At 45.4% G+C, this 16673-nt stretch overlaps 1 protein-coding gene across 1 annotated transcript in view; it reads right to left on the bottom strand.

Annotated features, from left to right (window-relative positions):
* The window catches only part of ROR1 (receptor tyrosine kinase-like orphan receptor 1), a 53401-nt gene that overhangs the window by 11252 nt on the left and 25476 nt on the right, over nt 1-16673 (bottom strand). Inside the window, exons 4-5 of the mRNA XM_010135625.1 lie at nt 2806-2933; nt 1321-1638 (exon numbers count right to left, since the gene is read on the bottom strand). Of these exons, the coding sequence (XP_010133927.1) occupies nt 1321-1638; nt 2806-2933 (446 nt within the window). The remainder of the gene's footprint in view (nt 1-1320; nt 1639-2805; nt 2934-16673) is intronic.

The raw sequence follows: 16673 nt of genomic DNA, 5'->3' as shown, positions 1-16673 counted from the left end.
CCGGCGGCCGCCGCGCCCGGGGGGGGGGGAGCCACTGCCATCCCCCAGCCCCAGCACGCTGCTGCTGGCCCGGGGCTGGGAAACCCAGTTTGGGAGCACGGGCTCCCAATTTGCTGCGGCTGTAACGCAGGGCCTGCTTTGCATTCGCATTCCTGGGGGGATTTAAAGCTTACGCTCCTGTAATGAAAACAGCTTATGCCAAGTGATTTTAATATAAGATACACAAAGGAAGTAAAAACTACAGCAGGAACCTGAATCGCAGCCATTATTTTCGTATGAAGGTGGAGAATTTGTGGAAGCCACGTTTTATATTTGACTATTCAGATGTAGAAGGGTTGTGAACAGGCTGCAGTCCAGCCCGATCAAAGAGCAAGCTCAGCCAAAGGCTAAAATCAGGCTGTACAGGCTGGGACAGTGATCACGTAGAAGTCAGTGATTGCAGAAGCTCTCTAAGACTTGGTTTAGAGTTTTAGAAAGCAGCATTCTTTATTGCAGAGCACGGAGATGTTGTGCCTCAGATCATGCAGACCGAGTGTAGAGTAGCCACTAATTCTGTAGTGTATTGATATGAAAAGGTATTATGTTACTTAGAAAGACTACACATATTCACGCTACTTCCCAGAACTCATTATAATATGCACATATTCATTACGCATGCGTAATTTGTCGGTTGGGGTCTTCTTTGAGGGTCCCTGGTGGTCTTTAGGGCTTGCTTCTGAATGTCCTTTAGCTGAACCCTATTCTTGAGCATGCGTGTAGTCAGCATCTTCTCACATAATTTCTTCCCAGTTGGCTTCTCAAAGTCAGTTCCTACTAGTTTCTGGACCACGATGTTCTTTAAACAACTGTTTCTAAAGGACTCTACTGCATAGCAATTAAGTGATAGTGAAGCTGCGTGTACAGTGTTCTATCTGTTACAGGTCTGGGGGGTTGAACACGTAACCACAGCCCTACAAATGTTCCTCCTGACCAGCACCCCTATACTGCACCCATGGTCCTACTGGAGCACACTGGGCTGCAGTGGGAGGACAGGGCGGCTGACGTATTCACGTGCTTACACTGTCATTGTAACCTGCTTCACGTGAATTAGAAAAGACGTGAAACCAATAAACAGCAACAGCGTTTAGTGTGAGCCCGCAGGCAGCTAAAGGAAAAAACTGAGAAGTTATTTCTGAGTTTGTGCTGCGATTGGTGCTGGAGCAGGGCAACTCGAGAGCACGGTGCCTGCGAGCTTTCAAAACTCCAGCTCTGATGCACCAACCCTCACAGCCAACCTTTTCACAGCGGTACTTTTTGCACAGTTTGACGGTTTTCACTCACTTTTATTTATGGGATCTGCCATCGGAATCCCGATCCGGATACAATTGACAGCTTCAGGGCTGTCTGGCTGGGGAAGATCTTCGCAGTTGGGCAGCTTTAATCTCATCAGAATCATGGGATTAGATCTTGCAAAAATATACTCTGTCTGACACAGGACATTCTCCAGAATTTCGCATTCATCGCGGCAGAGGTCTCGTGGCTTGGGAACGGATGAGGTCTCGTCGCAGTAGGGGAAGGCGTAATGGCACAGCGAAGGAATAGCAAACTGGGAGCATTTATCCGACAAATGGCTGGAAGTGCCAATCATGGTGAAGGCAGCTGTAAAATATACAAAAGGATTTCACTTAACCCGGTGGGAATTCTACTCCTGTGCTCCTGCCTTCCCAGTATAACCCTCACTTCCCATTGTGACTATTATTCTCAGATGTTGAGGGGATGAACGAGCCTTCCGCAAATACAGAGCACTAATTACATTAAAAGTTATTAACGCTGCTGATTTCGCTGATGGAGAAAATACATCTGCTTCTCAACACAGGATTAATGTTGGGCATGTTACTAAACCCCCAAACCTAAATATTCTTTTTTTATTTCCCCTAATACTTTACAATGGTCTGCAAAGTCACATAATTTTTGGATGCTTTTTGCCCAACAGGTAAATCCAAAGCTCCCGTAGGTTGAAGGACGACAGTACCAGTACCATCACGGGAGATGACAGCTGTCATACCACCCCAAAGGACTTTTCAGACAAACTGGTATAAGATTATGAACTGCTGATTGTGTAGAAACCATTGGCCTCTCCTGTGAGCAATGCAAAAGCCTTTTCGGCAATGCTGACATGTTTGGAGACAAAGGCAGAACGCTCTAAGGGAAGAGAAGAGAAAGCTGGAATATTCTGACAGCAGGAGAAAATCTGAGTGTAGAGAAGATGATAACTGTGGCCAAGGTTAACTGATTTAAAAAAATACAGAAGTATCAAAATATCTCTGGGCCTCAGTTTGAATTCAGCACCCCCATCAGCATGGCATTTTCCACAAATACAACAAAAACCTGATCTTTATTAAATCTGAAGGCAAAACACTACCTGCTGGATTATTTATGCAGCCTCTTCCAGCACCTAAATGATCTCAACCTCCTAAAAACCAACTACGTCTGGTCTGCCTTCACTTTTAAGTCTGCTTGGGTCCCAGCAGTACAAGGTAGCCTGGCTGAGACTCCCAGAAGCCGTAAATACACAGCCCCTTTTCCTCGGAAAATCACTTTCTTTTGGGGGAGCTGGCTGAGCAGAAGGCTGCTCAGACTGTCACTGTTCAGATGACTCCCTCCGCTGACAGCCTACAACACAGCAGTCCTGGGCAAGCTGTGTGGTGGGAAGGTCCCAGCAAGAGAGAATAAAGAGCAAATAAAAATAGTGTCGTGGTTTATAAAACTCTAGCAGCTTCGTTGGGAAAAGACAGCTTTACGGGGAAGAAGCGAGCTGTTACCCACCTGTAATCTGATTTTCTATTTCACCTTGCATATGCAAAGACTCCATGTAAATGGTTCGATTTCCAATAAAGCGCGCACAAGCGATTCCCCGGTAGGGCTGGCAAAACCCGTCCTCTTCATACTCATCACTGAAATCAATCATAAACACAAAAGGGTGAAACGTTTCACATGCATCTTCGCAACAAAACGTCGCTCCGGGGAGCTGGCACTTGTATTCTCGGAGGCCGAGGCGAGAGGCTCGCTGCGTTTGTCTGGCGCTCCGTGATTCGTGATTCGTTCTGGGTGACGCTCACCCAGCGCGGGAGCCCGCGGGCCGCCTTCCCCTCCATTAAGAGCCTGTGATAAGGGATTATATGGTCTTTAGGTAGCGCAGGGGGCACGGCACCGGCTTTGTGCCCTGGATGATTTTCACCTTAAAGGATTCCCACACTGCTGCAGGTAGTTTTCGGTGTCTCACAAATGAGCCCAAAGTGAATATAAGGATTCTATCCTGATATTCAACATGACCTTGACCATTAATTTTTTCAAAAACCCCTTCAGTTGTCTGGTAAAAACTGATGGTGGCATTTCAGGTTGGTCAGATTACGCATTAATGTTGCATGAAATGAATGCTTTAAGAATCTGTTCAGGAATACACCCTGCCTTGATGAAAAGAGAAGACATAAACTGCCTGGAAAAAAAAAAACATTTATTTAAAGCAGCTAACATGCTGATTTCTATTTTTGAACCAAACTTGTACTTAATATTGATAACACAGCAGGAAGAGGCGTGCTAGCAGAGACAGCGTTTACAGGGTATGCAGAAAATCAAACCCCTCCCTGCACTGATACCCCTGAAGGAGGAAATGCTTCTTCAATCTTCCATGAGTGTGGTAATGGTTATTGCTAAAACAGAACCAAAGCTAAGACAGGAGTTAAACAGGCAGATTTCTTTCATTAAGTGCTTTGGTTTATGCAACATAGGAGACATTTAATACATAAATCCAGATGTGAAATTATTTGCCAATACTCTTCAAACAAAGCAAAGAAAGGAAATGGCCAGACCTCTGATGGCCAGAGCGGTCGCTGCTGATTTTGGACAGATAATCAACAGCGAAGCACTGGCACACCACAGGTAGTTTGAGGGGTGCTTTGAGGAGGGGTTTGTGGATGTGATCACTGAAACATGCACCCGACTGCAGGAATCAGCCCTTTGACTATCTTCCGTTGGGAATCCAGGTGGAGATATCTGGGACTCATTTTCTGGAGAGAGACACCCTGGTTCTGCCGAGGCCCCAGCACAGGGAGATGCCTCATCAAAACGTGATGATAATTTGTTATTTATTACCCACCCAAGACAGCTACTCAAATCAGGTAGAATGACACTGGAATATCTCACAGTATGATCACAATTGGGTAGGCAACAGGCTACTTTGTGTGCTCTTTTTTTGCAGAATTCATCCCACCCCCCCTCTCCCCAAGATGTCAGAAGTCTAACAGAATCAGACTATGCCTTAATAGGGAAAAATCAGAGCTTTTTTAATCAACTCTGCCATTAAGTTTAACAAAAGACACTTTCATCCCCTCCTGAAGACCTTGGCTGTGAGAGCTTGGAAATGCAAATGACATTTAGCCTCTTTGAAGTCCCCATCCATTGTGCGCAGGGCTTAGAGCAAGGGCCAGGCTGTGCTGGGCTCCCCCGCGCCCTGTCACAGCGGCCAGGGTGCGCTAATGGGATTAGCAGGCAAAAGTGCTAGGATCGCCTTCCAGGACACCCCAAAGATCTCCCGGCCCTCCCGAGCTACCAGCTGTAGCGAGGACTCACACAGCTACGTTGTTTTCCAGCTCACAGGGAGAAGGCACCACGAATGAACAGCAGTAATTTATGACTGTGAAGACAGGGGTGTGGGAAAGAGGGATGGGAGAGATGGAAACCTTCCACAGACATCTCACATCAACTGACAAATTGACGGGCAGGGGTCCAGGCTTCACTGGGTGATGGTCCCAAGATGTTCCCGAGTACATTGCAAATAGGATTGCAAAAGCGCAACCTTTAAACTGCCAATTAAACTCTTCGTTAACTAGAGCAATGGTAGGGTGAGATGCCTCAGGTAAGGGATAGCGTTCAGCCAACAGAGACACTCTGAGATGTAAACAGAGGCACACAACCACGTCCATGTGTTTCTGCATGGAGACGGCACTGGTGAAAATATTTGTACTCTGTTGGTTCTTGAAGAGAAAACAAAATAGCTGAAGCCTGAGCTGAAAAGCTATGATACCTACGGCAGGTTCAGAGGCCAATTCTCCATCTTAGTATCAATAAATCTCCTAATAGGATATAATTTGTAACTCATTTATTATAATTTCTATGGAATTTAACCCAAGGACTACACCTAATAACAACTGCTCTTGAAGGTGATCAAGCAGTTACCATTTACGCACACAACTAGATAGAGAAGACAAAACCAGGAGGAATGCGATTAACATTTCAACAAAGCACCTTTGAACTAAGGAAGATTTCACCACAATAGCTGCACGCAGCAAGGACTGCGATTGAGCAGAGACACCAGTTTACCTGGATGGAAATGCCTGGGGCAGCAGGGTTTTGGAGATAATCTCAGAAGGTGAAGATTAGAGTAGAGAGGAGAGGCTGGATGCCACCTCCTCTGCCCCCAGGGCTGCATGCCAGCGTTGAATTCACACCAGATTAGTAGCTCAAATCGAGCAGGCACTACTTGGAATTGTTTTGGCAATCAGCCCCATAAGAAGGGGAAGGGAGGAGCATCAGAGACTGAAGGACCCCTGAGAGAGAGGATTGGGTTACCTGGTCTCCACACCTGGAGCTGCTCTGCCAGAGCACGGTGATAAAGAAGGGAAGTACTGGGCTGTGAGGTTCCCCTACTGCTCCGACAACTATCAGGAGCTCAAAATAGCTGCTCCTGCAACAGGAGTCCTGATCATAGGCTGGTAACACGTCAGCGTGGGGCACATGCTCATCAAAGAACAAGTGTCCCCATCTCACTCCCAGGCTCCGTTTCTGTATCACCCTTCGTCAGCCATCAAGGGTCACACAAAATCCCCTCTGCATCTCTTCATGGTGTCTCTTCCCCTTCCTCACTCCTGCAGCTCTTTCTCTGAGATGGCTCGGGGTGGAAGTGTTCACATCTGGTACCTAGGGCCTCACTGAGCATCCCTTTGCTCCTTGAGGGGCTAATGAAGCTGTACCAAACGATACCCAGAGCAGCCCGAGAGACACGCTGCTGCCAACACAGCTGCAGCTCTGCTGGATAGACACTGCCTGAGCCACCACTCCCCACAACACCATGTTTTGGGGGGCGGCTGCTGGCTCTCCACCTAAGACTACTGCCCACCGAACAGACTGCTGCTGAGGCTGAACATGCTCTGCTCATCAGACATTCCATCCAGAACCAGAGTCGTAGCCTGACGCGGAGCCCACAACAGCATGCAGAGCTCCTGCAAGGCTTTTACCCATTCCCCACCTCCTGCGGCCACCTTCAAAACACAGCTACCAGTTTCTTGGGATGAAGGCTGAGATGGCCAATTCCTGTTACATGGTTCCCATTCTGCATTCCTAATGTGCTTTCTGTAAGGAGATCACAGGATCTGGACCTGCTTCATGGTCCTGAGCTGATGCCACCCTCAGCAAAAGGATTACCTCCTCTGGCTCCACCAGGAGGTAAATGAGGCTTGATTCAGCAATTAATGTGTTAAATTTTATGGACAAGCTACACAAGAAAAAGGCAAGTGCTGGATGGTAATGACTGACAGATGACACAGCACTGTAGCATTTTAGGATTATTTCTTTTCCAATTTGGTTTCCACTCTTGTTTTCTGTTTGGGTCTTTAAATATTTCCAGCCTTGATGTTTATCTTGGAGCTTGCCCATTGCTTTTAGATTCTGCTAACTCCACCGTGACAATACTTCTGGCTTCATGTAATAATAATGGTACCACAGATTAACCTTACACTATATTAAGTATAGCACAAAGTTTACAGAAGACTGAGTAAAAGCTTCAAAGGGTGCCCACACCAATTCACTAACATGACCTAACCTAGAGCCTGCATCAGCATGGGATTCACCGTGTCTTCACGCAGCCCAGAACCTTTCTTTCAATGGATTACAGAGGCTGCATAGAAAGATCAGCACTGTAATCATAGAATCACTGAATTGTTTAGGTTGGGAGAGACCTTCAATCTCCTCGAGCCCCACCGCTCCCCAGCACTGCCAGGTCCCCACTGACCCCTGTCCCTCAGCACCACCTCCACACGGCTGGGAAACCCCTCCAGGGATGGGGACTCCACCACTGCCCTGGGCAGCCTGTGACACGCCTGCACAACCCCAACGGGACACAAATGGCTCCTCAGGGACAACCTCGACCTCCCCTGGAACAACTGGAGGCCAGTTCTTGTCATCCTGCCGCTTGTTACTTGGCAGAAGAGACGGACACCCTCCTCGCTACAAGAGGAGCAGTAAGGTACTTATGACTCCCTGGGTACATCTGAATACAAGTAAGTGTCTGTAGCAGTAAAAGGACCCTGTCCTTCACATACAGTTAAGATGGCAAAGGTCTCAACAAGGGCCACCGAGACAGAGCCAGAAGGAGGGACCAAGTCACAGCACACAAAAATTTTGCCAACAACTGACAAAGAATTCACAGTCACTGCTTGGGTTCATTTTCCCTCCTCAATTTTCTTTTGTTTTGTGCTAGCAGTGTTTACCTCTGTCAGCCCTGGGTCACCAGCAGCTTTTCACCTACTGAAACAGAAACAAAATAATAAGCCAAGAACAGCCAGTGCAAGTTCATGGTTCTCCTCCTTCGCTTTGCTTCTCACTCAGATCCTCCCGGTGGCTCTCTTGGTGTTTGTTACCTGACTTCATGGAGACCCTGCTCTTCTTTCTGGGATATTGTCTTTCATCCCATCGGACTCTGGCATACTACAGATGTAAACATGAGAGCACAAGAGCGTTTATGGCTCCAGATGCCAAGGTCTTACAGTGAATGAAAAAGCACATTCAGAAAAGGGAGGGTGGTTTGAACACCATCCATCGCTGGGTCTGGCACTGCTGTGGCACGGCTGCGCTGCTGAAACACAGGGGAGATCTGTTCGTGCGATGGAGGTGCTCCTCTCCGTAAAGGTTACCTCAAGGCTGACGTCTGCCCCTTCCCACACTTCACAAACCCCGTGGCTGTTTTCCAGGCAAACACAGGATCAGCAGCAGGCACGCCCATTAAGAGAAGCTGTTTCTTACGGAAGACACACTAAACACTTAAAAATATGAAAGGAAAGGGAGGACCAAAATCTCTAACTTCACACTGGGATGCCACAGGAGGGAGTTACATGGACCATATCTGTCTCATCTATCTGCATGTGGTGGGACGGCTCCAGTGAATCGAAAGGTTGATCTGCCTCCCAGCACAGCACTCTCTATTGCAGCCTGAAAGCTGAGAGAACTGCTCTGTCTTGAAAGAGATTGAAAGAGATGCCTTTTAGGCATCCCCACACACAGCAGGGAAAGCAGCTTCCAGCGGCGGAAAAGCAATAACCATCAGTTTGTAATTTGCTTCTTACTGGCTCGCGCTGAACCTGGAGGGGCTGCACAGTATCCACCCCATCCCCAGGCGTCTCTGCAGTCTGGCTTCGAAACACAGATTGTTCCTGCAAGATCCTCCGTCAAAGTCCACTTCCCAACACAGCGTCTTCTCTTTGCCAGTCTTTTTCTAAACTAGCAGAAATTGCCCGAATCTAAACAACATTCCCAGAAAATGTCAACAAGGGGTCCAGGAACTTGGTTTAGCAAATGCTTTGTAACCAGGCTTTAACAGGAGGTCACTTACTTACAAGTATTTCATAAATTAATAGAAATCCTGAACCTTGTGAGATCATGTTGTATTTATTTTTACAATATCCAATGTATTAAAAAGACATAATTCACAGATGGTGTCACTGTGTGGTCATTTCTACCACAGCACACGGATTTCTTCCTTTCTTTCTTTTTTTTCTCCTTCTTTTGCTTTAAGAAGGATTTGAATGAGAATCCAACAAAAAAGAATCATAAATACAGGATGAATTTTGACATGTTGAGTGGAAATGGGCAAAGGAGAGACATAGGAGAAGGCAAGACAACGACTGCTGTGAGGGTCACAAGCCAAGATGTAGGAACATGGTTCTCCCTCTGGATGCCCGTGCCAGCACCAGCCCACTAAGATATATTACTTATGCTTGTGCCAGTCAGTTAGTTGGTTAGGTGGGATGATTGGCTTACCAGTATTTTGATACCCAAACCTCTAACTAGCAGCCGTGTGACAGGTGAGTGTACCTGGGGGCAGTGAGGATTCATAAAAGCACCGGGAGAAAGGACATCACAATGTTCAGCGACACTGGAAGACGCCATGTAAAGCCAGCACAGGATTAAGGCGTGTGCAGAGCCAGACTGGTTTATGAAGCTTACCCCACCTGAAGAGCGAAAGCAAGTCAGTGCTGCATTATCTCTGTGATCTACCAAGTGGAGATGGGCGAGCTTTGGCTCTGTGTGAAGGCTGCCCAGACATTTTTTTCACTTATGAAATGAAAGGTATTTTTCTTGCTTAAAAAAACCCAACACTCTACCACAGCACTGAACTAGTCAGGGCTGATAAATAATTTATACCCAAAAGCAGAGTACTGATGGGAAAATGCAGCCAACGATGCCTAGTTCAGGCAACCAAGTGTTTTATACCCTTCTCTTCCAAGGAAAAACTGCTGCTTGGACAACAGAATTGTGAGCAGACAGCTCAGCTCTCATCACTCTGTCACAGGCAAGTCACCCAGCACAGCTGAGGACCCGCACAGCACCGGGCAGACTCCTGTGTCCTCTCAAGAGCTGCACCTATATATCTAACACACGCACTGTATAAATTAGTTGTACATCATTAAATGAATTGTGTTTTGTTCCAGCTTCATGCAAAATAAAAGGAAAAGAGTTTTGGCTTGGCATGTATCCCTTAAAGCAAACAGATGAATAATATTTTGTCATACTTTCCAACGAGCAAAACCCAGTTGCTTGTGCCTTGCTTTGAAACTGGGAACATACTGGCTCTGTTTCATAATGATATTTCAGAAATATGAGGGCTACATTTTACTTTGCAAAAAAGCAGAGAATTACCCAGACTTGCACGTCACTGTGTAATTTAAGGCAAAGTTCTGGGCAATATAAGCTCTTGCTGTTTCGACACCCTTTTAAAGTCACAGGGCAGCCAGGGTCTAAATGGTTCACTAGAAAAGCACAGGCATAAATTAAAAAATTAATAATGCTGTCCCTTGACATCATTAAATTCAGAGAGTCCCACAGCACTGCTGATACACCTGGTTCCTAGAACTAATAAAAATCATAATTTTAAAAATCGGTACGCAAATATGATCTGCCTAAGTACTTGACTTGCTTGTTACCTCACCTTGCAGACTGATAGCTGGTTTAACAGGATGCCTCTGATCCACAGGTGGATAAAGCACCCCAAATTCATGTGAGTTTGGGATGTGTTTTCCTGGCTTAGCAGGTGGGATGGCACTCAGTGACCTTGGCCAGCGCTGAGGTCTCATTATGGCCATTCTCCGCTAAAAGTCGGATAGACAAACTTCTCTGACCCTGTCCTGGGCGTTTCTTGGAGCTGCGTGTCATTGCGCTTCCCTCCCTCAGTCACTTCTCGTTAGATGACTTTGGTGCTGAAAGGAGGCAGGTTTGTGCAGAGACATGAACATCCCTGGTGAGAGCTGACATGTGTTTTCTAATAACCTCAGCTGGGCAGCGTGGCAGCATCCACGGCTTTGGAAGCTTAATAAAATACATCTTTCATGCAATTAATCCCTCCGCAAGGAGGTACCGAAGCAATTACTGTGTGTTTGTCATCACAACAAAGGTTTATAGCATCTCTATCAGAATGACTCATTTCGAAGAAGCAAAAGCTCAATTCATCTAAATACTGACCATAAATAAATAAGTACATTAGCTGGGATCTTAGCCTCTGAGATTCACTTTTTTTCTCCTCTTAAATACTTTACAAAAATCCTTTCTCTACCAAAACTCCTCCTGCAAAGGGCGTTCCTGCAAGCGATGGAGAGAGCCAGCTGTGCACTCACTCAGCAGCTGCTGCTGGTTAGAAACAACCCTGGTAACAGCGTTTGGATCTTTCCTGGCAGATTTCTAACATCATTATTCAAGATGAACTGCAAATCATATGCTTGTAGTTATGGAAATGGCAGGAAACTTCTAGCACTTATGGTTTGTTTGACAAAGCTATTTTAAGGTTATGTTTGGAAGGTCGGTTCGTCCGAGTTTCTAGATGCAGAGGGAAAAAAAAAAGAAAAATGTTTTTGAAGAGCAGTCAAGCAGGATAAGATTACAAGTGCTAAATGTTGCCTCTTCTATCAAACCTTTGCGCTGCACAGAAAAGCACTCCCTCCTCCTGGAGTCCCTCACGGAGCTGCAATGATCTCACACACACACGCTCCTTATCCACCTCTCATCAGGCATTAACCTTTAGATAAGGAGTTTTTGACGGAGCAATCATCAGCTTCACCCCACAAATCGCCTGCAGCCTCTCTGCCCTGAGTGATACCAGACTCCTTCCCTGTCCAGACGGGGCTCAAGCCCTTGCTCGATGGCCCTTGGGAGCCAAAGGACAGGACCAGACCATGGCACATGGCACATGGCACATCCTCATCCATCTCCTACGGAGTGAGAGAACAACCCTTGGGCACTGCACCAGGAAGCTGGACATGAAGTAAGATAGACAGGCAAAGGGATGAGACTTCCTCTATCGGCCCCATCCCTCAGATTTTTGTCCAAATCCGTAATAACTGAGACTTCTTTGAACACACACGTTATGGGCAGCCTCAAAGTGTGCTACAGCCCGACTGCCGCACCTCCATCAGCCACCCATCGCCAACCATCACAGCTTGGTGCAGCTCTGCTTGTACAAGTGGTATCAAACCACAGGATCTGATGGAGCTCCTTAATCAAACATCTCATTGCTTTCATATGCACAAAAAGTATTTAAGTGACCTATTTGGCCGGGAAGCTGATATTCCCCAGAGACTGTTCTCCATCTAGAGCATTGCCATATGGGAGAGTTACTACAGGTTTATGTGGTGCTGCATGCACTTTCCCACGTAGGAGCCATCTGCCTCTCGGGGTCTGCCAGGAGGATATACACAGGGCTACAGACAGGTCATGTCACACAGGACCTACTCGAGATTGTTTTCAGTTTCTAGTCAGATAAAAATCCCCAGTGGTCAGAGATTTATTCATTATTTAGTGACATGATGTTGCAGAGGTTCTTCAGATTTCACTGAGCAATAATTTGCAGGTTACATTCTGCATCTCCTCCCAAAATTTCATTTTCCCCTGTCTCATAATGTAGAGGAAAGTACAATCTCTGTGATATATCAGAAAAAAAAAAAAAAAGAACTTTCAATACAAGAGAAACGCAGTCAGGGTTGAGTCACCTTTCAGATGCCTTGGTCTGGACTTTTTTTCCTGCCTCTTTACAGGCATAATGGGGCCCTGGAGGAAGCGCTCATCAACTGATACCACACGATAAGGTCTCTTTACCTCAAAAGTGTGGCACAGCCAGGCTTCAGTGCATAAGGAGCTGGATCCTCTCTGGTTTGAGAAAAGAGCAGGGACAAGGGTTACTTCGAACTCCTGTGGTTAGAAGAGGGGGAGAATAGTAACCAGGTTTACGGAGTTTCAGAACTTCTGCAGCCCATTTTATCTCACACTAACTCTTTCCTGCTTTACCCTATTTTCTGAAGTCACGGCTTTATTTCTGCTCCTCCCTCCCCTCTCCTTCCTCTAACATTTAATTTGTCTTCTGTGACTCAAACAGGTCTTTCTTCTGGTGACCTAATATTTTAACCTTAAGCATGATGAAAAACAGACTTCGCAAATCTGACACTTGAATTAAAAGTGAAACACATGCCTCAGTACAAGTTAATTAAAAATAATACATATAATGTTAGCTTGTTTAAGCTATTATTTGACAAAAAATTTGCCCCCATCACTAACTACTATAGTCCACAATTGCTACTAAAATAATGGTAACCCCCGTAAGCTCAAACTTACTGCTAAAATTAGCTCCTTTTATTTAACGTAAGTTTTCACAGATCCTGCCAAAGCTGCTGAGCCGAACTGCTGAGCTGTGCCCAAAGAGCTGCCGGAGCACACGGTGTGCATACACCAAACCCAGGGCACGGCTACAGGATCCAGCACCCCAGTGTCCCAACGCACGAGTCCTGTACCAGCTCAGCATTGTGCATCACCCTAATATGATGCCCCAGTACTAACTCAGATACCAGTAATTAGCGGCAGATAAATGATTTTACAGGCATGTAGCTTTGTTCCTCAGTGGGGTGACTCTTGCCCTGAAATTCATACCTGTGCTTCCCTTTGATGGGACAGGGGAGAGGCCAGGCACTGCAAGGTACGGAAGTGGATGGAGAGCAACTACATGAAAGCAAGGGTCCAACATTCCAGATTCCTTTCAAAAATCTAGTGGAAAACGTATTTTTCTAAACATCCTTCTAGGAATTCTGTCAAGGTGGGAACAGTGTGTTTTCCTCCGCTGCTGGGCAGTCTGAGGGTTGCTGGGTTTATGAGCATCATACTCAGCTGGGGGTAGCTGGTGAGTCCAGAACCGTTTTAAGCAGTTCGTCTTATCGAAATGGTTGGTCAAGCTTAACAACTGTGAAAACACTGAAAGTTCAAGGAACTTGCAGGTCGATCATAAATTCTGCTCCTGACAGACACATATAAATAGAGGCTCCTCAGCTGGGAATAGCCAGTCTGCTTTAAAGGGCATCATGAGTTATATTAAACCGAGAAGGTCTTGTGGAAAAGATCGCTTCTGAGATAAGAAGCTCATTCTTAAGACAACAAACATGAGCGAAAAAATGCTTCAGTGAAAATTAAGATCTGCCCATCCATTCCCTCATGGTAATTGGATAAGGCACAGAGAACTTGTTTTCTTTGAAAGCATTCTGCCTCCCTACATAGGCTGCACAGCTGAGCATGAAGTAACCACACTTCCATAACAGCCTGGGATCAGAATATTCATATCTGGTCCCAAAATATTCATATTTTGGTTAACCTTGAGATGGACAATTCTGAAAATCCTGATTTGAACTGTGTAAAAATGGCAGCTTCCTACTCAGAAATGGGCCAATTCCCTTCTAAGAAAAAAGGCATTTTCCTCCTGCTGCCCCCAAAAAGTGAATACGCTGCAACGTGCCTTCCTGCCTATTTTCTGGCAGCAGCATTAAAAGAATTACTGATTAAATACTGACCTCCAATTTCTTTCGGCTGTTGATGAAAACATCTAATTTTGCAGTTGGAAACACTGGAAGCTTAAAGCTTTTGTCCGAGCCACTCCAGGCAAAGCCCAGCTTGTTTGCAGTGAGGTGTTTGTGGAAAACATGTAAGATGATGCCACTCTGCAGCTCATTTAAAGCCAATAATTGGTATTCAAGGCAAAAACCTCACTTTCCTTCCCTCATAACCAGCACCATGGTTTTTATAAGTGGCAGAAGAAGGAAAAGGTACATATTTGTCTGGACTTGTCCAAGAAGTTTGCAAGATACTCAATTTTTTCATATTTACCAATAACTAAAACTCTCCCAAGTGCCTCACTGAGTTTTATTTCACTATTCTGGTGTGTCAGCAATTGAGAATAGTAATTGGATCAACTTGTGTGTTAGTAGCAATTATGCTGACTTGCCTCTGTGAAGGGCTGGTGTTGGGCTGAGCAGCATGTCACCAAAATTTCAGCTGTAATTCTGAAATTAATTGGTATTGATAAGGTGATATGCACGTTGTGTATTATATTAATGCATTCCTTCATTGGGAAAATATTTTTTAAGATAACAGAACTGTTTCTAGAACCTTGTTTTAATCAAGTCTGTCCTGGCAGACTTTTGCAGTTGTACTGTATCAAATCTAAAAGCTGGTTTTTATCTCTGAGTAGGTGAAACGCTGGTTCATATCAACACGAACTCTGATTGTGGGCTGGTAATATAAAACATGTTCTTTACGATTGCATAAAAAATTAGATGAGGATTAGGCCAAACATCATTTAAAAAGGCATGCACACATTCCGTCCATGCAGCAGAGCCATTTACGCGCAGTGTGGGTGAGATGAAAATGAAAGGAAACACCGGTATTTATATATTGTTGCTCCTTTTATCCAGCCGAGGAACTTTATTTTGGCAAGACCACGACTGACTATTTTGTCTCACAAAAACACCTTATATGCCGAGCATGGAGTAACATTCCTGTGTTATTCACACCGAGGAGAAATAGGGAGCAACTCCACAGAAACCCCTGTTGCTCCTCCGGGTTTATCCCCACACAGCTGAGATCAGCCTGAAACCCTCGCAGCTCCTGATGCCAACTACTGCCCCAAAGGCAGTTCCCAGCAGCAAGCAAACCTTCTCCAGATCATTCCTTCATGTTTATCTTTGCTAAAATACTTCCTTCAAATCTGCAAAGGACAGTACACTCAGGGAAGACCAAATCTTCATCTGCCACTTACGCCTGGGCTGGTTTGCATCTGTTGAGGAGGAAAAACTGACAACATCAAATTGTAAATAAATGCTAAAGTTTACCGTGAGATGCTAAAATGGCACAAGGAGATTTTGGAAACTAGCGTAACTGCAAATGGTAAAGAAAAGGCTTTTAAATCCAAGATGAAGAGATTCTGCTATATAATTCCAGTCTGTTTCTCCCAAGATGGAAATGGTGGAACTGTCAACAGTAACGCAGAGAAAATGCATTTTTTTATTTATCATGCAAATACAACAGAAGAGCTTCTATTCTGAAAGTAACTAAAGGTGACATTAGATACCACCTACCAAACCCAAATTTTTTAAGCATAGGCAGGTCGAGACAGCTCACATCCACGAACTGTAAAGGGCAACGTCTCCACGATCTCTTCACGGTTGTTGACTTAACCCTTGCACTACCGGTACTCGCACACATCCCAGAAAGACCCAAGTGACTCCATGTCTGCTGGCCTCACACCATGCAAGACACAACAGCTGGAGTGAAGCCCAAACAACAGAGGATTTGAGGCGGTAACCGAGCTGGTGGCTGTTCCCAGGAGCTTATGGAAGAGATATCTCTCAGCCGCTCTTCGGTGAAGTCAGGAGTTGGGTTGTACAGATTACAATGTTTGTGTATTTAGAATTTTATAAAGGCATTTGACTTGACAGAGTGCGAGCATGGTCAGAAGGTAAAGACAGATAAAAACTACGTGACGCTTCTTCGGGTTTTTGCACCCTAGTTAATACAAACCCACCAGATTTGGAACATAACATAGCCAAGAGAAGTCCTGCAGCCTGTGTAGTCCCCGGGACGGTTAGATGGAGAACTGCAATGGTCTCTTCTCACCTCTAAAACCTCCAAATCTCTAAACCAGCTGTGAACCTGGAGAGGGGATCAGCTTTCTAAGTGTTCTTGGCGCTAATTGCTGGGCAGAACTGTGGCAAAAGAATGTGCCCATTCATCTCGAGCAAAATCAAGACTGAGAGAAAAGTGTATTTATTTAAAGTAAATTTACTGACACAAGAAATTTGCCTGGAAAACTACAGCGGGGTAACATTTGCGATTAATTTTCGCTCAACACAGATCTTTGTTGGCTCAGGCATCAATAATAGCATCCAACTAATAACAGGTTAGATGATAACTGCTCTCCTTCCCCATCGAGGTAACCACACATATTTTCCTGTTAACAAGATCAATAAACTTGACACATTCTGAAATCGATGATTAACTCCTTTTACAGGACTCGAAGTCGCCCAGGGTTATTGCTTTGAATGGCCAAAGCTAGAGCGTCG

This window comes from Buceros rhinoceros, unplaced genomic scaffold, assembly GCF_000710305.1.
Source record: "Buceros rhinoceros silvestris isolate BGI_N320 unplaced genomic scaffold, ASM71030v1 scaffold17534, whole genome shotgun sequence".
Taxonomy (NCBI): Eukaryota; Metazoa; Chordata; class Aves; order Bucerotiformes; family Bucerotidae; genus Buceros; species Buceros rhinoceros.
The sequence above is the reverse complement of the archived record's forward strand: the minus strand, read 5'-3'. Positions and strand labels throughout refer to the sequence as shown.